The 13828-nt window shown below is 33.3% G+C and overlaps 4 protein-coding genes across 5 annotated transcripts; 3 read left to right on the top strand and 1 right to left on the bottom strand.

Moving 5' to 3' along the window:
- Nucleotides 1–516: 516 nt before the first annotated feature.
- On the top strand, nt 517–2663 carry LOC108841593 (uncharacterized). Of its 2 annotated transcripts, none has more exons than XM_018614343.2 (6): nt 517–580; nt 1142–1233; nt 1323–1499; nt 1588–1686; nt 1783–2028; nt 2107–2663. In XM_018614343.2, the coding sequence occupies exons 2-6, from the start codon at nt 1177–1179 to the stop codon at nt 2407–2409; spliced, it is 882 nt and encodes a 293-aa protein (XP_018469845.1). In that variant the 5' UTR covers nt 517–580; nt 1142–1176; the 3' UTR covers nt 2410–2663. The 2 variants fall into 2 exon arrangements, with proteins under 2 accessions (XP_018469845.1, XP_056859631.1); XM_057003651.1 differs by lacking the exon at nt 517–580 and adding an exon at nt 586–702.
- A 1444-nt stretch (nt 2664–4107) lies between these two features.
- Nucleotides 4108–7503, top strand: LOC108841592 (uncharacterized). Its single transcript, XM_018614342.2, has 4 exons — nt 4108–4859; nt 6126–6215; nt 7106–7173; nt 7274–7503. Exons 1-4 carry the CDS (start codon nt 4209–4211, stop codon nt 7410–7412), a joined length of 948 nt encoding a protein of 315 aa, XP_018469844.1. The 5' UTR covers nt 4108–4208; the 3' UTR covers nt 7413–7503.
- Nucleotides 7504–9271: 1768 nt separating this feature from the next.
- Nucleotides 9272–11266, top strand: LOC108841604 (uncharacterized). The gene is made up of 4 exons (XM_018614354.2): nt 9272–10048; nt 10228–10314; nt 10768–10835; nt 10938–11266. Exons 1-4 carry the CDS (start codon nt 9455–9457, stop codon nt 11059–11061), a joined length of 873 nt encoding a protein of 290 aa, XP_018469856.1. The 5' UTR covers nt 9272–9454; the 3' UTR covers nt 11062–11266.
- LOC108841590 (uncharacterized) lies at nt 11008–13663 on the bottom strand. Its single transcript, XM_018614338.2, has 7 exons — nt 13346–13663; nt 13144–13239; nt 12948–13058; nt 12433–12833; nt 12024–12348; nt 11802–11950; nt 11008–11700 (listed from the first exon to the last, which is right to left on the bottom strand). Exons 1-7 carry the CDS (start codon nt 13532–13534, stop codon nt 11166–11168), a joined length of 1806 nt encoding a protein of 601 aa, XP_018469840.1. The 5' UTR covers nt 13535–13663; the 3' UTR covers nt 11008–11165.
- Between the last annotated feature and the right edge of the window lie 165 nt (nt 13664–13828).

Raw genomic sequence — 13828 nt, 5'->3', positions numbered from 1 at the left:
TGTCATCCAAATTGAGCTAGTGTTGTTACATTTTCTGTTTCTACGCCAACCAGTTTTCGAACTCCAAAGTCAACATATTCGTGTGCAGAGAATTGTCACCCAAGGCAAAATTTTGCAAAAACTCAATTTATTACTGCACCATTTTTTGTTAAAACGTGAAATAAGTTAGGATTTTGCAAATTCATCATCACCATATCTGTATTCCGCGCCGTTTTTCATCTCTTGTGCTTGTTATAATTGCAAACTTTTCCAGATCTAATTTATTTCGGTTAAAATAACTAACACAAGCGCCAAAATTTTAAAATTTTAATTATATAAAAATAAATTAATTTTTTACTAGTATTTACTATTGACCAACCAATGGGCCTTTTACATAAACATAAATGGGCCCAGTATTTAAAAAAGTTGACTACAAATTTATTAATTTTACTTACCACAAAAGCTAGTTAATGTCTGCAAAATCATCTTTCCCACGTTTTTGCCTTTTTAGTCCTTTAAAAGTGGGAATGATACTCGCGTGACAACCAAACCCCATTGATCCTTCTCTCGTTCATTCATACAAAGAGATACATATTGTCAGGTTAGATTCTGTTAACGTTTCTATTTTATTTTATTTTCATTTTGTTTGCCTAAAAATCAAGTTTCTTGAGCGTACGTACGTGTTATTCGATCTATGTAATTAAGGCTTTCTGCTCTCAACGAGTAAACTTCATCACTCTCATTGACTTTTTTCTGTATAAATTAACCTTTAAGTTGATATTTACTGAAATTTGCAAATACAAGTTTGGATTCACGATCGTTTGTTAAAAAAAATATAAATGAAAAAGTTAAATGGAGGAGTTATTAAAGAATTGTTTTATTATAACGGATTTAGCTCTAATGTCAGTGTTAACTGTTAAGTTACTATTCATGAAAATTTTAATACTGTAAATGCTTTGAAATTCTCTAGAAGGACTTTGTTTCTTTTCTAGAGAATTATCATATACAGTATGTTTGACGAAGATTCAACTTAATATTAACAAGTATTTTAATATTTTTGTTAGAGAAATCAGATTTTATTTAACTTAATATTAACAAGTATTTTATAAGATTAAAAAGGTATTTTATAAGATGGTTTCTTACCGTTTTTATTTGTTTAAAGCTGTCAACTTAGAGATAAAAGATTGTCAATCAAACATGTTTAAGAGAAGGAACGCTCACCAACTTGATGATGATTCTCAGCAAGAAAACAAGGTACACGAAGCTTTTCTTTTCACTACACGAGCACTAATATAATCTTAACTACCAAAGTGTTGCTTAATAAGACCTCTACAAACATTCAGGTTAGCAATTTGAGATCTGCGTTAGGACCGCTCTCGGGACATAGTTTAGTGTTCTGCTCTGATGCTTCCTTGAGGAGGTATTTGGATGCTCGTAATTGGAATGTCGAAAAAGCCAAGAAAATGATCGAGGAGACTCTTAAGTGGAGATCAACATACAAACCTCATGAGATCCTTTGGGTAAATTCAACTTACCTCTACTCATATCGGATTATTTTTATCTCTTTCCGCTTTTGAATCATCTCTTTTCTTCTCTGATTCTCTACAGCATCAAGTAGCACACGAAGGTGAGACCGGTAAAGTTTCAAGAGCTAGTTTTCATGATCGACAAGGTAGAGTAGTGCTTATAATGAGACCTACAATGCAGGTACGTAAGCGCATTTTTGAGATATTTATCTAATTTAAAAATAAAAATCTTTTTCATGAGTTTTTCTGAAATCCCAATTAATATTTTTATAAATAGAACTCAACATCAGCAGAAGGTAATATCAAGCATTTGGTTTATCTTCTTGAAAATGCAATCCTCAATCTTCCAAGGGGACAAGAACAAATGTCATGGCTCATTGATTTCACTGGTTGGTCTATGGCCGCTAATGCCCCTATGAAAACAACACTCGACATTGTCTACATCCTACAGAATCATTACCCTGAGAGACTCGGTATGGCCTTTCTATACAATCCACCAAGACTATTCCAAGCAGGCTACAAGGTAACATAGTCATTGCACAATTCATTATCAAAATGTCACTTTATTTATTTTTAAAGAGCCATTTATTTTACCATGTAGGCTATTAAGTACTTCTTGGACCCACGCACAGCTCAAAAGGTCAAATTTGTGTACCCAAAAGACAAAACAAGTGATGAACTGATGACATCACATTTTGATGTTGAGAATCTCCCCAAGGAGTTTGGAGGCGAAGCAACACTAGCGTATGATCATGAGGAGTTTTCAAGACAAATGTATGAAGACGATGTCAAAACCGCAAGGTACTGGGGATTAGAGGAGAAACAGTATAAGGAACCAAACGGCTTCCATGCAGCTGATGTTGTACCTGAGCCGACCTCTTCTCTTGCATCAGCAGCTAGCTGAGAATTGAATGCATATGTATACACATAACGAAGAAAAGAAGATTAATAAACGTTATTTCGTATTACAAACGAGTTAATAAGGTTCTTTCAAGTCCTTGCTCTTTCGCTTAGTAGTGAGCCAAATAGCAGAGACGTTCCTTGATTATAGCTTAAGAGTTATCCTCTTGGTTCTAATGTTTTTTCCATAGTTTTTTTTTTGATAAAAGATTTTGTTTTTTTTATCAGTTGCTATTTGAAATACAGTTATGATGATGATATTAGCTCTAGACTCTGTTTTTGATATAAAATAGACGTTTATTTAGGTTTCATACTTTCATATGAAACAATGAAAATTCAAAAAAAAATACTGTATATTAATATCAAAAGACATAAAAGCTACCGTAGTTCAGAAGGTCGCACTTCGACCACTGTCGGAACCATCTCTCTGTTATTTATTCAAACTTTCTTTCTCGTTGGATTTATACACCAGGAATCCTTGCAAGGGTGACGAAATATACAAGGCTGGTTCACAACGCTTATGATTCGTTTCAGCTTTTTACCAAAAAAAATAAAATTGATTCGTTTCAGCTTCTCAAAGATTGTCCCGCTCGCATCGATGAAAGCCTTTTCGATAGAGCTGATGGTTATGTCAATATAAAGTGGTCCTTCAATAACTGACAATTGCTGTTTCAAAGACCGTTTAAAAGGTTATCACATGAGATTCTAATGCTGTAGGAGATTATGTAGAAGGTCATGTTTCCTTTTAAATAAATTGCAATAAAGTAGAGCCGGGTGGCCCAGTAAGTCCAATATGAATAGCTAGGCGAGAGGCCCATCACTAAATTTGATCCAACAGCTCACAGTACAAATAGCCCCAATTCAAAACTTCGACGTAATGGACGACCGCCATATTCTACGCATTACGTTTAGTTTGTTTACCAAAGATAAATTTTTATGCTTTTTATAATAATATTTGAAACACATAAATATAATACTTATACGGTACGCAATATTTCTATACGAGGAAATAAAAGTTTTCAACATAACGACGGAAGTAGGAAATGCAGGTTGTCTAAACAACTACATGAAAGGTAAATGGACCCCATCTACCGGTTCTCTGTCCAACTGTATGTAATTAATTAGGTCTAATATCCAACAAAAAAAAACAATTACTGAACCCTATTATTGGCCAGAGCAATAACTAAAGTTGTTACATCAATCAAACCCCAATTAATAAGAGACCCTACCAAAGAGGGAGGACTTATTTAGAGGGAGTATAATTTCCCTGGTCTCTTTCTTCTGCTTTATTCCTATGTACTTTTTCCTATAAAGCACCCCTGCATTTAGTTTGTTCTTTTCATGTAAATTTAATATTCAGCCTTTCAACCCTTAAACAAAAACATATATTTCTGTATGTGCAATAGTTTGAAAATTTAGAAAGCATAATATATAATCGTGAAAATATATATTCTCTAATTGGAATTGACTATTAAATCACCATGATTGTATTTATTATTTCATTATCTATGAATTTGAGAAACTTTTAAACATGAATTATTCATCTGATCAACATGACAATTTTAGTTTCTAGAAGTAGTCGTCTACTTAGAGGAGTGAATAAAGGAAAATTAGATAACCGAGATAACAACCTAACACCAAACACATTAAAATAAATTCCAAACCCAATTTCACAAGTTGTGGTTAAACACAAACACACACAAAACAAATTAAGCTTATATAACGTTGCTTCCCAGTTGATCCTTTTGAAATCACTCATCTCTCCACAAATACAAAAAAAGAGCCAAAAACAGCAGTAGCACAATGGTGAACTGGGTCGAGGCACAAAAGCCATTGCTGAACGGTCTTATGAAAATGGCTGGTGTCGTTCCCTACACTTTAGAGATCGAACCAGGGACAAAGATGAACTTTTGGGTTCCTAAAGAAACCCTAAAGAAGAAATCCCGTACTGAAAAACCAGCCAAGCCGGATAAACCAACCAAACCGGCGGTCTTGTTAATCCACGGCTTCGCCGCAGAAGGAATCGTAACTTGGCAGTTTCAAGTCGGTGCATTATCCAAGAAGTACTCGGTTTACATACCGGACCTCCTCTTTTTCGGTGGTTCCTACTCCGATAACTCTGACCGGTCTCCGGCGTTTCAAGCCAACTGTTTGGTCAAGGGGCTTCGTATCCTCGGCGTGGATAAATTTGTCCCCGTAGGGTTTAGCTACGGTGGCATGGTTGCTTTCAAGATTGCCGAGGCTTACCCGGACATGGTTAGAGCAATGGTTGTGTCTGGTTCGATACTCGCGATGACCGACTCCATTAGTGAGTCGAGCTTGAACCGGTTAGGGTTTAGTTCTTCCAAAGATCTCTTGTTACCGACTTCGGTTAAGGAACTTAAGGCCCTCTTCACCATTGCCGTGCATAAACCTTTGTGGTTTCCTAATCGATTGTTCAAAGATTTCATTAAGGTACTTAATTTAGTGCGTAAAGTTGATTTACTTATGTTATCTGTTTAGTGAAAATAATTACGTAACAAAACTAATATTACATCTATGATGCGGTTTCAGACTTGAAAAGATAAGTGATTCGGACAATAACTTCAAAAAAGTTAATATTTTTTGCCCCCAAAAAAATTAATATTTGTCTTACAAGTTATACAGATATTCTGTGGAGTAAATATGATATAGCACTCTGTGATTCTAACAAAGATTTAACGGTCAACTTTTTTAAAAGAATGTATTTCCAATGTTGTAGTTAGTTATATTGTCTGGTACTTCGCGATGTGTTTTCATTCATCTTCATTTTTGTGAAGGAATTTTCCACCATTTAACATTGATGAGCCATATGTTTTTCAATTATGAATAAATATTTTCTAGTGTCCAGAAAATCTTTTTTTTTACCAAATGAAAAGTGTCCAGATTTTCTAGTATATAAAATCTTTTTTCTTATTTACTTATTTAAAGAACTATTTTTTCCTCAGAATAATGGTTAGGAACTTAGGATGATTGATAAAAAAGATCATAACAATTTTTCAAAAATTATTAGACGTTAATATATTCATATGCACATTACTTATTATGTGATTTTGAGAGTTAGGTGGGCCTCGCAAAGTATATTGCCTCTTTTTGATTTTGACGTCTATTGTCTCTTTGTATATCAAATATCCGAACTTGGTTACTACACAATTTATGGATATTTTTGCTAATACAAATTCAAAAATTTGTCCTTTTTAATTAACATAGAAATTTATGCTTATACATTAGTTACTCTTACTGCACTCACATGTTACAGAAAAAATACAATACTTATTGTTAATTATCATTCACTAATTTAATTTTCAGTAGTAGTTAGTTTTTCTCATGCTGCTTTTCTATCCTCTAGTTTGACTTTACATTATGCGCTCTAGTTTGTTCACCTAACATTTTTATAAATGAAAAAAAAAACAGATTATTGATAAATATGGCTATAGAAATATAGAATATATGATATGGAAGTTTAGATATAATTCGTTCAACTACTCTTAACTAACTCTCGTATCTATATTTGGGTGACTATAAGATCTATGTGTCTACCAATGATTAGTGTTTTAGTTAGCTAGAATTGCTATCGCTTTTTTTGATAATTATAGGAAAAGGTTGAAAATAAACATTATTCAGTAATGTGAATGTATGTGTGCTGTTACCAAAAAATGTATGTGTGCTCAGATATTTTATTTTTATTGGTGAAATTGGTAGGTTATGTTCAACAACAGGAAAGAAAGAGCCGAGTTATTAGAGGCTGTTGAAGTCAGTAACAAGGACGTGACAATCCCTCATTTCCCATGGGTACGTATAAATAAGTTTTCAAATACGTTTATGTTTACAATTTGACATACATGTGGGATATTAATGCCTATCAAATTAATTACATTGTAACAACATCTGTCAGCAGTGGCGGAGCCAAAAACATTTTGTAGTGGGGTCAGAATTTTTTTCAAAGAACATAATTTATATGCCATAAAAACTATTAATGTATTATACAATCACTTATATTTTGAAACTTAATTATCACAATTTTATTTATTGTAGCTTTAATTATTTTTCTGATAAAACAAACAAAATAACTATTTAAAAACTAATCACTAATGCGATTTCGTAATAATATTTTTGACGATTTTCATTCAGAAACTGATTCATTATCTATTTGATAAATTTAAAAGATTATTCTACTTTTGATTCATTACTACTTAGAAAATAACTATTTTTTCAGATTCCAAAACTGTTTGGGCCTAATTCAATTTGGACTTAGTATAAATATGTAACTAACTTTTAAGATAAAAGATATATTTATTGAATTTTAAGTTAAAATTTAATATAGTTCAATGCTTAACAAATAAAAAATATAAACATATTATTTATATAATTAAATTTATCTTTAGTTTTAATGTTTTGAGATTATTTTACTGGGATCATATTTTTGGAGGTTTATGTTTTTTATTGGGTCAATAAAATTTTATTAACCAAAAATAAATATATTTTAAAAAGTAGTGGGGTCAGTTGACCCCACACTTCCCTCACTGCCTCCGCCTCTGTCTGCCAGTCTTATAACTCTTACTACTATAGTTGAAAAATCTGAGTGCAAAATGGTTCTAAATTCGAGCTGCGAAATTGTATCACAGATCCATAAAACAAAATTATTTAGGTTTGATCTATTATGTTTTTGTGTATGCATGCAGAAAATACATTTATTGTGGGGTGAAAGTGATCAAATCTTTGACTTCGAGTTAGCTAAAAACATGAAAACGTAAGTTCGAAGACTATCTATAACAATTAGTAATCTTTTCTACCATTTGAAATGATTGATTTGTGTTGTTTCTAATTTTTGTCGTTGTTGGTATTTCCAGACAACTAGGTGAGAACGCAACAATAGAAAGCATAAAGAAGGCAGGTCATTTGGTGCAACTGGAAAGGCCTTGTGTTTACAATAGGCGCCTCAAAAAGTTTCTTGCATCCATTCATTCTGAAGATAGAATAATACACTAAATACAACATATAATGAGTTATATTTAATCTTGATATACATATGTGAATTTTTATGTCAAAAATTAATAATCATTTGGTTTATTTTGTGTGATTTCTTTTTATTGCTACAATTTTTCTTTTGAAACATTTTCCTCCGTACGATCAATATGCGCAATATTTGGTGGAATTCGTGTCAGATTTTGTAAAGATTGTTATCATTGTTATCAAATAATTTATCTTTAATAACTAAAGCACATAATAATTTAGTTTTGTACGTGTTAAAATTTATTACTCCCTTCGTTTCAATTTATTTGTCATTCTAGACTTCGATACACATATTAATAAAACATTTAATTTTGTATATTTACTAGATAAAAACATCATTACCAATACACCTAACTAGATTTCAACCTATAGAAAAATAGATTAGACTAAAAAATTAATAAATTTTGCATTGAAATCATAAAACAACACTTATTTTGAAACAAAAATTTTGCTCCAAAACAACATCTAATTCGAAACGGAAGGAGTACTTGGTATTTGTATCATCGCTTTAGAGTATGTTAAACTGTAAGTTGGAGGGTCAGGCATTCAATGCTGTCATAACAATATTATGTACAAAGAGTATGCAGACTAGATAGGTGACTTTAAGGAGAAGATGTGGGATCAAGAGATAATGTCGGTAGCAGTTGGATCATCCACGGGGCCATCTCATATAATCATGAAAAGTTAAATTCCCAAGGATGAGAAAAGCTTTAGGAAAACGTGACAAACTTTTATTCTTATTTTATAACTTTGCAAGATTTTCCTTCCAGTGCTTTAATATTTTAAATTATACACTTAACTTACTTAAAATCTAAGTTCTCATGCACATGTATATTAAAGAATTGCCAAAAAGAAAACTCAAACATGCATGGATGGATCTAATACAATGTAACTTACATTATGCAAGCATCCCCTAGACTATATTTGAGAAGTAATTTTGCCACATGTTCTCTCTACAATCATTCTCACAAAAATAATATGACATGGCTACTATAATTGATGACATGGCTTATAGTTTAATATGACATGGACAATTACATATAATGTTAATTTATATTTTTGGTAAGCTTTTTAAAATATGGTAATAACTCATATATTACTTTTAATGTCGATTTATATTTTTGGATTTTTTTTAGAATATGGTAATAACTCATAAATCATCATTAAAATAAATATATTTAAATATTGCATTACAAATTTCGAAATATCATTTAACTATATATTTTTAAAAATATTATAAAAATGTATATCAATAAATTTTATTACTAATATTTCCAAAAATTTATACAATTTTTTAGAAAATTATAAAAATTTAATCGTAAAATCATTAGTTTCTTATATTTCTACATATTTTATAAATATTTTTGATTTAATTTTTGATATTCATGCAATTTTGTACAAATTTATTTAATATATTTAAATAAAATGAATAGATAGAAAAATCTATCTAAGATTATAATTTTAAATATATACATGCATATTTTTAAATATAATAATAAACAAAATTATTTTTAGCCTAATTTTTATTTTTAATTAAATCAAATTTATAAAAAAATATTAATAAGAAAAAGAAAATTTACGACATTAATAACATTTTATTTTAAATATAATTTATATTTATCTGTCAAAAAAAATATTTTAATTTTTTTTACTGCACACATGGTGCATAAAAACACCTAGTTGATATATACTAGTAAACCGTTATTCCCTATATTTACAAATTGATTGCTCCCAGCAACCTTGATGGAGGATATAATTGTGGCAATGTGATTCAAAACCATGAGATTATGATTGCATTGAATGTTGCAGTAGCATTGTCCACACACATATCATTAATTTACGATCACATCCATCAATCACTTTCTTTTATTTGAACATATCTCTCTTTAAAAACCACAGAAGTATCACTCTTAAACATATCTCTGGTGCACAAACAAAACATATCTCTAAGCAAAGAGACGAAGGTATATCTGAGTCGTGAGAGGAAAAAATAAAGAAAGAATTTCGATAGCTTTATAATGGTGAATTTAGCGGTTGCACTAAAATCCTCGATGTGCATGATCGTAAAATCAGCCGGCATTGTTCCCTACACCGTAGAAATCGAACCAGGAACCAATATTCATTTCTCGTTACCAAAGAAAAGCGACAATAAACCGGCTGTCTTACTGATTCATGGTTTTGCCGGCGATGGAGTGATGACGTGGGCGTTACAGGTTCGTTCTTTATCAAAGAGGTACTCTGTTTATATACCGGACTTGCTCTTTTTCGGTAAGTCTTACACCGATAAACCGGACCGGTCACCAAAGTTTCAAGCCGAGTGTTTGGTTAAGGCTATGCGTATCCTTGGAGTGAAAACGTTTGTCCCAGTCGGGTTTAGCTACGGTGGCGTTGTGGCGTTCAAGATTGCGGAGTTGCATGGGGACATGGTTAAGGCTTTGGTGGTGTCTGGTTCGCCTCCGGTTATGACCGACTCGAATGTGAACCAGTTTGGGTATAGCTCAATTTCGGAAGTGTTGTTACCCAAAACAGTTAAAGGGCTTAAGTTTCTTCTCTCCGCCGCTATGCATAAACGCATTTGGCTCCCAAATTGGCCATTAAAAGATTATCTTAAGGTGCATCCGTTATTTTATTTTCTTTTCAGAAAGTTCTTTTATAATCAGATCTCTTTTTATATATCAATGTTCAAACTTATTAATTATGGAATAGCAAGTTATCAACAACCACATATATATATGTGATTTTTTGCATTTACAAAAACGTATATGTAACCAATGATTATGTATTTACACAGACAATGTTCACAAACAGAAAAGAAAGGGCTGAACTCTTAGAAGCTCTAGTCCTCAGCAGTGACACTCCATTTCCTAGTTTTACTCAGGTAATTTTATATTAATACCCTCTATATTTTTTTATTACTTAACGTTGTAGAGGAATTTTTTTTGTTTCAAATTAAAAATAGTTTTAATTTTCAATGCAAATTTATGGATTTTTATATTATATGATTATTTGTATTTTCAGTTTGTTTTATTATTGGTTGACTTATGATCATATGAATAATTAACAATTTTTTTTGTCTATAAAATATAAAAACTAAAAAATCATTTTATGTCCACAATCCTAAAAAGTCTTTTATTAAAAAGTTTAGAACACACGGAAAGATTATATATAAGAGTTTCTTCCTCTTCTTTCAATACATTTCTGATATAGTTGCCCACTAGTTTACCTCATAAAAGAATCGTGTGTTATTGTATTAGTCTCTCTGCTCTATGTAAGATAATTGATCAAAATCATATGAAAATTACACATATTTCTTTTTATATACCGCTTGCAGAGAATACATCTTTTATGGGGTGAAAATGATCAATTCTTCAGTCTTGAATTTGCCAAGGATCTGCGAATGTGAGTTTCTACTAATCGATTTTTATTTGCTTTCATAATTGTTAGATTTTCTCAATTCGTTTTACATAAAATTAGCTTTATTTATGTCCATTCATATTTTAGAAAATTGGGAGAGTTGACAAGCATGGAAAGTATAAAGAATGGAGGTCACTTGGTGCAACTGGAGAGACCATTTGTCTACAATAAACTTCTCAACAAATTTCTTGCTACTGTAGAAAATCTTTAAAATAAGAATCCAAATTGTTTCACCACAATATTTTTATTAAAAAAAATAATTGGATTTGTGATTTTTAAATTAGTAAATAACAAATAAAAACCAAAAGAATGGCTTTAAGAGAAGAGTAATGGCTGACAACCTTCAGAAGCAAGCCTAATCCTCTGGTGATGCTCTTCAACTTTATACTCAACAATCTCTTTAAAAAGCTGAGAATCCAACACGCAATCCTTCCTTCCATACACTCCAGCTTGTACTCCAGCCACAAGCTTTGCGATTTCACGGCCAGAGAATCCTTCAGTCTTCCTCGCAGCCTCAGAGATTACTTTATCAGTCAAGTCTTCTTCAACTCTAATCTCCTGCGACAGCTTCTTAAACAAATGACTCCATTTAGGCTTTGTGTCTCTGTTGTTCACTTCGTTCCTCTTCAAGTAGTTGTTGAGATAGAGGTTGAGTAGCTTGAAACGTTCCTCTTCACCTGGAAGTGGGAACTCAATGACTTCATCTATCCTGTCTGTAACCGCACTGTCTAGATCTCCAGGTCTGTTGGTAGCCAAGACAAGAACAATGTCTCGGGACTGATCACCGGTTCGGAAGAGCAGAGCGTTCAGAGCACTACGCTGAGCCTCACTCATATAAACGCTGTTACGTCTGTTTTAAAAATAAAGGACTCAGTCCAATCTTTTTTTGTCATCTTACTACAAAACAAGAGAGAGAGAGAGAGAGAGAGAGAGAGAGAGATGGGATCTTACTCGCATAGAAAAGCATCAGCTTCATCAATGAAAAGAAGTAAACCTTTGTTAGAAGTCTTAGCCCAATCAAATATCTGATGGATTTTAGTAACAGCTTGTGATCCCAATGGAGCAACATCTCCTCCTGTCATCATAGCATAATCCAGACCCTGCAGCAAATTAAAGATGGCATTTAAAACATAAGTGAGTCTCCCTTTGGTACTATGATCAGTCAGTGCTTACAGATTTTCGAGCTATCTCCCTTGCCACCATAGTTTTACCGGTACCAGGAGGTCCATAAAACATCATGTTGCGGAAGGGAGCCTGATGTGACCTGGTATTCGATGTAGCTCTAGCGAGATGCTCGATTCGCTTCTTCAAAGAAGGATGGAGAATCACATTGTCAAGAGGCTTTTGACCCCCTTTAGCTGCAGCTGCCCCTGAGATTCTGTTCCTCAGCTGAGACATTGTGCCTGCCAACGGAAACCTACCCATTGAAGATTCTCTGATGAGTGATGGTTGGCCAAGCATCCTGTTTATATATCCCCATGTAACTCTAGCTCCTTCACTGTTAAAACACACACACAAAAGAATCAACAAATAGAAAAAATGATTAACATAAGCTCTAACTAGTTTAGGAGAGGATGCATACCGAGTAGTGTAAACACCTGCAGCTAATGCCGTAGCACCTGCAACAGTCATTATCAGCTTATTCCGATCGGTTAACAGAGTCCTGAACCCTCCTTCGATGTGACCGAACATCGTGTTGATTGCAGCAAGCCACTTCTCTCTTTCGCCGTTGATCCTCTCCATAAGCAACCTTCTGTTTTGCTCCTCGGTTAGTTTGGCCTCGTGAGCTCGACCTTCTGCTTCAGCCATGGCTTTGACTCGGATCGTCTCTCGGTCAAGCTCGGCTCTCTCTTTCTCTGTCTGGCGTTGCTGAGCTTGGATCTGTTCTTCAGTTGAAATCCTCGCACTCTCTTTCCTCATAGAAGACTCCTCTTGCATCCTAACCAGTTCAACGTTGTGATGTCTCTGAGCTTCATGATCTGTCTGCATCATTTCCGAAACCCAAAAAAAAAAAACAATTCGTCAGATGATTATTCAAAACACATAAAAAAGAAAAAAGAGTAACTAACTAACTAACTAACTAACTAACTAACTAACCTGTTGTCTCTTTCTGGCTAACTCATCCTCGTACCGAAGAGTCTGAGCTTTGGTCAGCGCTTGTGTCTGCAAAAGACTCCTCTGTGCCTCAGCCAATTGCTGCTGTCTCTCCTGCACATTTCAAATGTCACATTAAACATATCATATATACATATCTAAAAAAGATTATTAATGATCATATTTTTATAATACTGACAATATCATCGTAAGCTTGAATAGCATCGTTACGAGACTTGTCAGCTCCTAATTCAGCTAATCGAGTTTTCTCCTGCTTCCTCATGAGATCATACACCTGAGATTGATTCAACCAACAGTACACACAACAAAGCCTAAGAAACAAACAAAAATTAAAAAAACCTCTAATTCAGTAAATTACGAAAAGACCCTTGTTTGCTAACATCTTTGGAATTGGGAGAGCTATTGATCTCTCTAAGAGCCTTTGCAGCTCTCTCTAGAGCCTCGGGATCGAAACCCGAACCTTTGGGCTCATCGCGCGACTCCGAAGAAGATTGATTCGCCGGAGAATCTGAAGGAGGAAGAGGAGGAGGGGAAGAAGAGAAGAAAGGAAACCATCGAGAAGCAGCCATGGTAGAGATTTGAAGAGAACCCTTCTCTCAGATTGAGGAAAAGGTTAAAACTTTGATGGTCGATTTTCTGGGTTCGCCGACGACCATAAACCCCCACGGTGGTGGCTAAAGCTTTAGGGTTTAAGCGGAAGAGAGTATTATTAAAATGAAATTTTCTTTTTTCTTTTTTGCTTGGAGAATAATCTAAAAACGTGGGCCTTAATTATATATGGGCCAATTATTGGACCACATCCTTAACGTAATCACATTTTCACAGTTTGATTATTTTGTGCACTGATTTATTTGTTTAAATTA

This window comes from Raphanus sativus, chromosome 2 (genome assembly GCF_000801105.2).
Source record: "Raphanus sativus cultivar WK10039 chromosome 2, ASM80110v3, whole genome shotgun sequence".
NCBI classification, from domain to species: Eukaryota; Viridiplantae; Streptophyta; class Magnoliopsida; order Brassicales; family Brassicaceae; genus Raphanus; species Raphanus sativus.
Note: the sequence above shows the minus strand (reverse complement) of the source record. Positions and strands in the feature narration are given on the sequence as shown.

What these genes read in the sequence shown, in the direction of transcription:
- LOC108841590 (XM_018614338.2), bottom strand. Translation starts at nt 13,534, where the DNA reads ATGGCTGCTTCTCGATGGTTTCCTTTCTTCTCTTCTTCCCCTCCTCCT. An exon ending in TTCAAGCTTACGATGATATT is followed by an intron (nt 13,059 to 13,143) that starts GTCAGTATTATA and finishes TGAAATGTGCAG; the next exon opens with GAGAGACAGCAGCAATTGGC. An exon ending in GCTGATGCTTTTCTATGCGA is followed by an intron (nt 11,701 to 11,801) that starts GTAAGATCCCAT and finishes TTTTTAAAACAG; the next exon opens with ACGTAACAGCGTTTATATGA.
- LOC108841593 (XM_018614343.2), top strand. Translation starts at nt 1,177, where the DNA reads ATGTTTAAGAGAAGGAACGCTCACCAACTTGATGATGATTCTCAGCAA. An exon ending in ATTCTCAGCAAGAAAACAAG is followed by an intron (nt 1,234 to 1,322) that starts GTACACGAAGCT and finishes ACAAACATTCAG; the next exon opens with GTTAGCAATTTGAGATCTGC. An exon ending in TATTCCAAGCAGGCTACAAG is followed by an intron (nt 2,029 to 2,106) that starts GTAACATAGTCA and finishes TTTACCATGTAG; the next exon opens with GCTATTAAGTACTTCTTGGA.
- LOC108841592 (XM_018614342.2), top strand. Translation starts at nt 4,209, where the DNA reads ATGGTGAACTGGGTCGAGGCACAAAAGCCATTGCTGAACGGTCTTATG. An exon ending in TGTTCAAAGATTTCATTAAG is followed by an intron (nt 4,860 to 6,125) that starts GTACTTAATTTA and finishes TGAAATTGGTAG; the next exon opens with GTTATGTTCAACAACAGGAA. An exon ending in CAATCCCTCATTTCCCATGG is followed by an intron (nt 6,216 to 7,105) that starts GTACGTATAAAT and finishes GTATGCATGCAG; the next exon opens with AAAATACATTTATTGTGGGG.
- LOC108841604 (XM_018614354.2), top strand. Translation starts at nt 9,455, where the DNA reads ATGGTGAATTTAGCGGTTGCACTAAAATCCTCGATGTGCATGATCGTA. An exon ending in CATTAAAAGATTATCTTAAG is followed by an intron (nt 10,049 to 10,227) that starts GTGCATCCGTTA and finishes GTATTTACACAG; the next exon opens with ACAATGTTCACAAACAGAAA. An exon ending in TTTGCCAAGGATCTGCGAAT is followed by an intron (nt 10,836 to 10,937) that starts GTGAGTTTCTAC and finishes TTCATATTTTAG; the next exon opens with AAAATTGGGAGAGTTGACAA.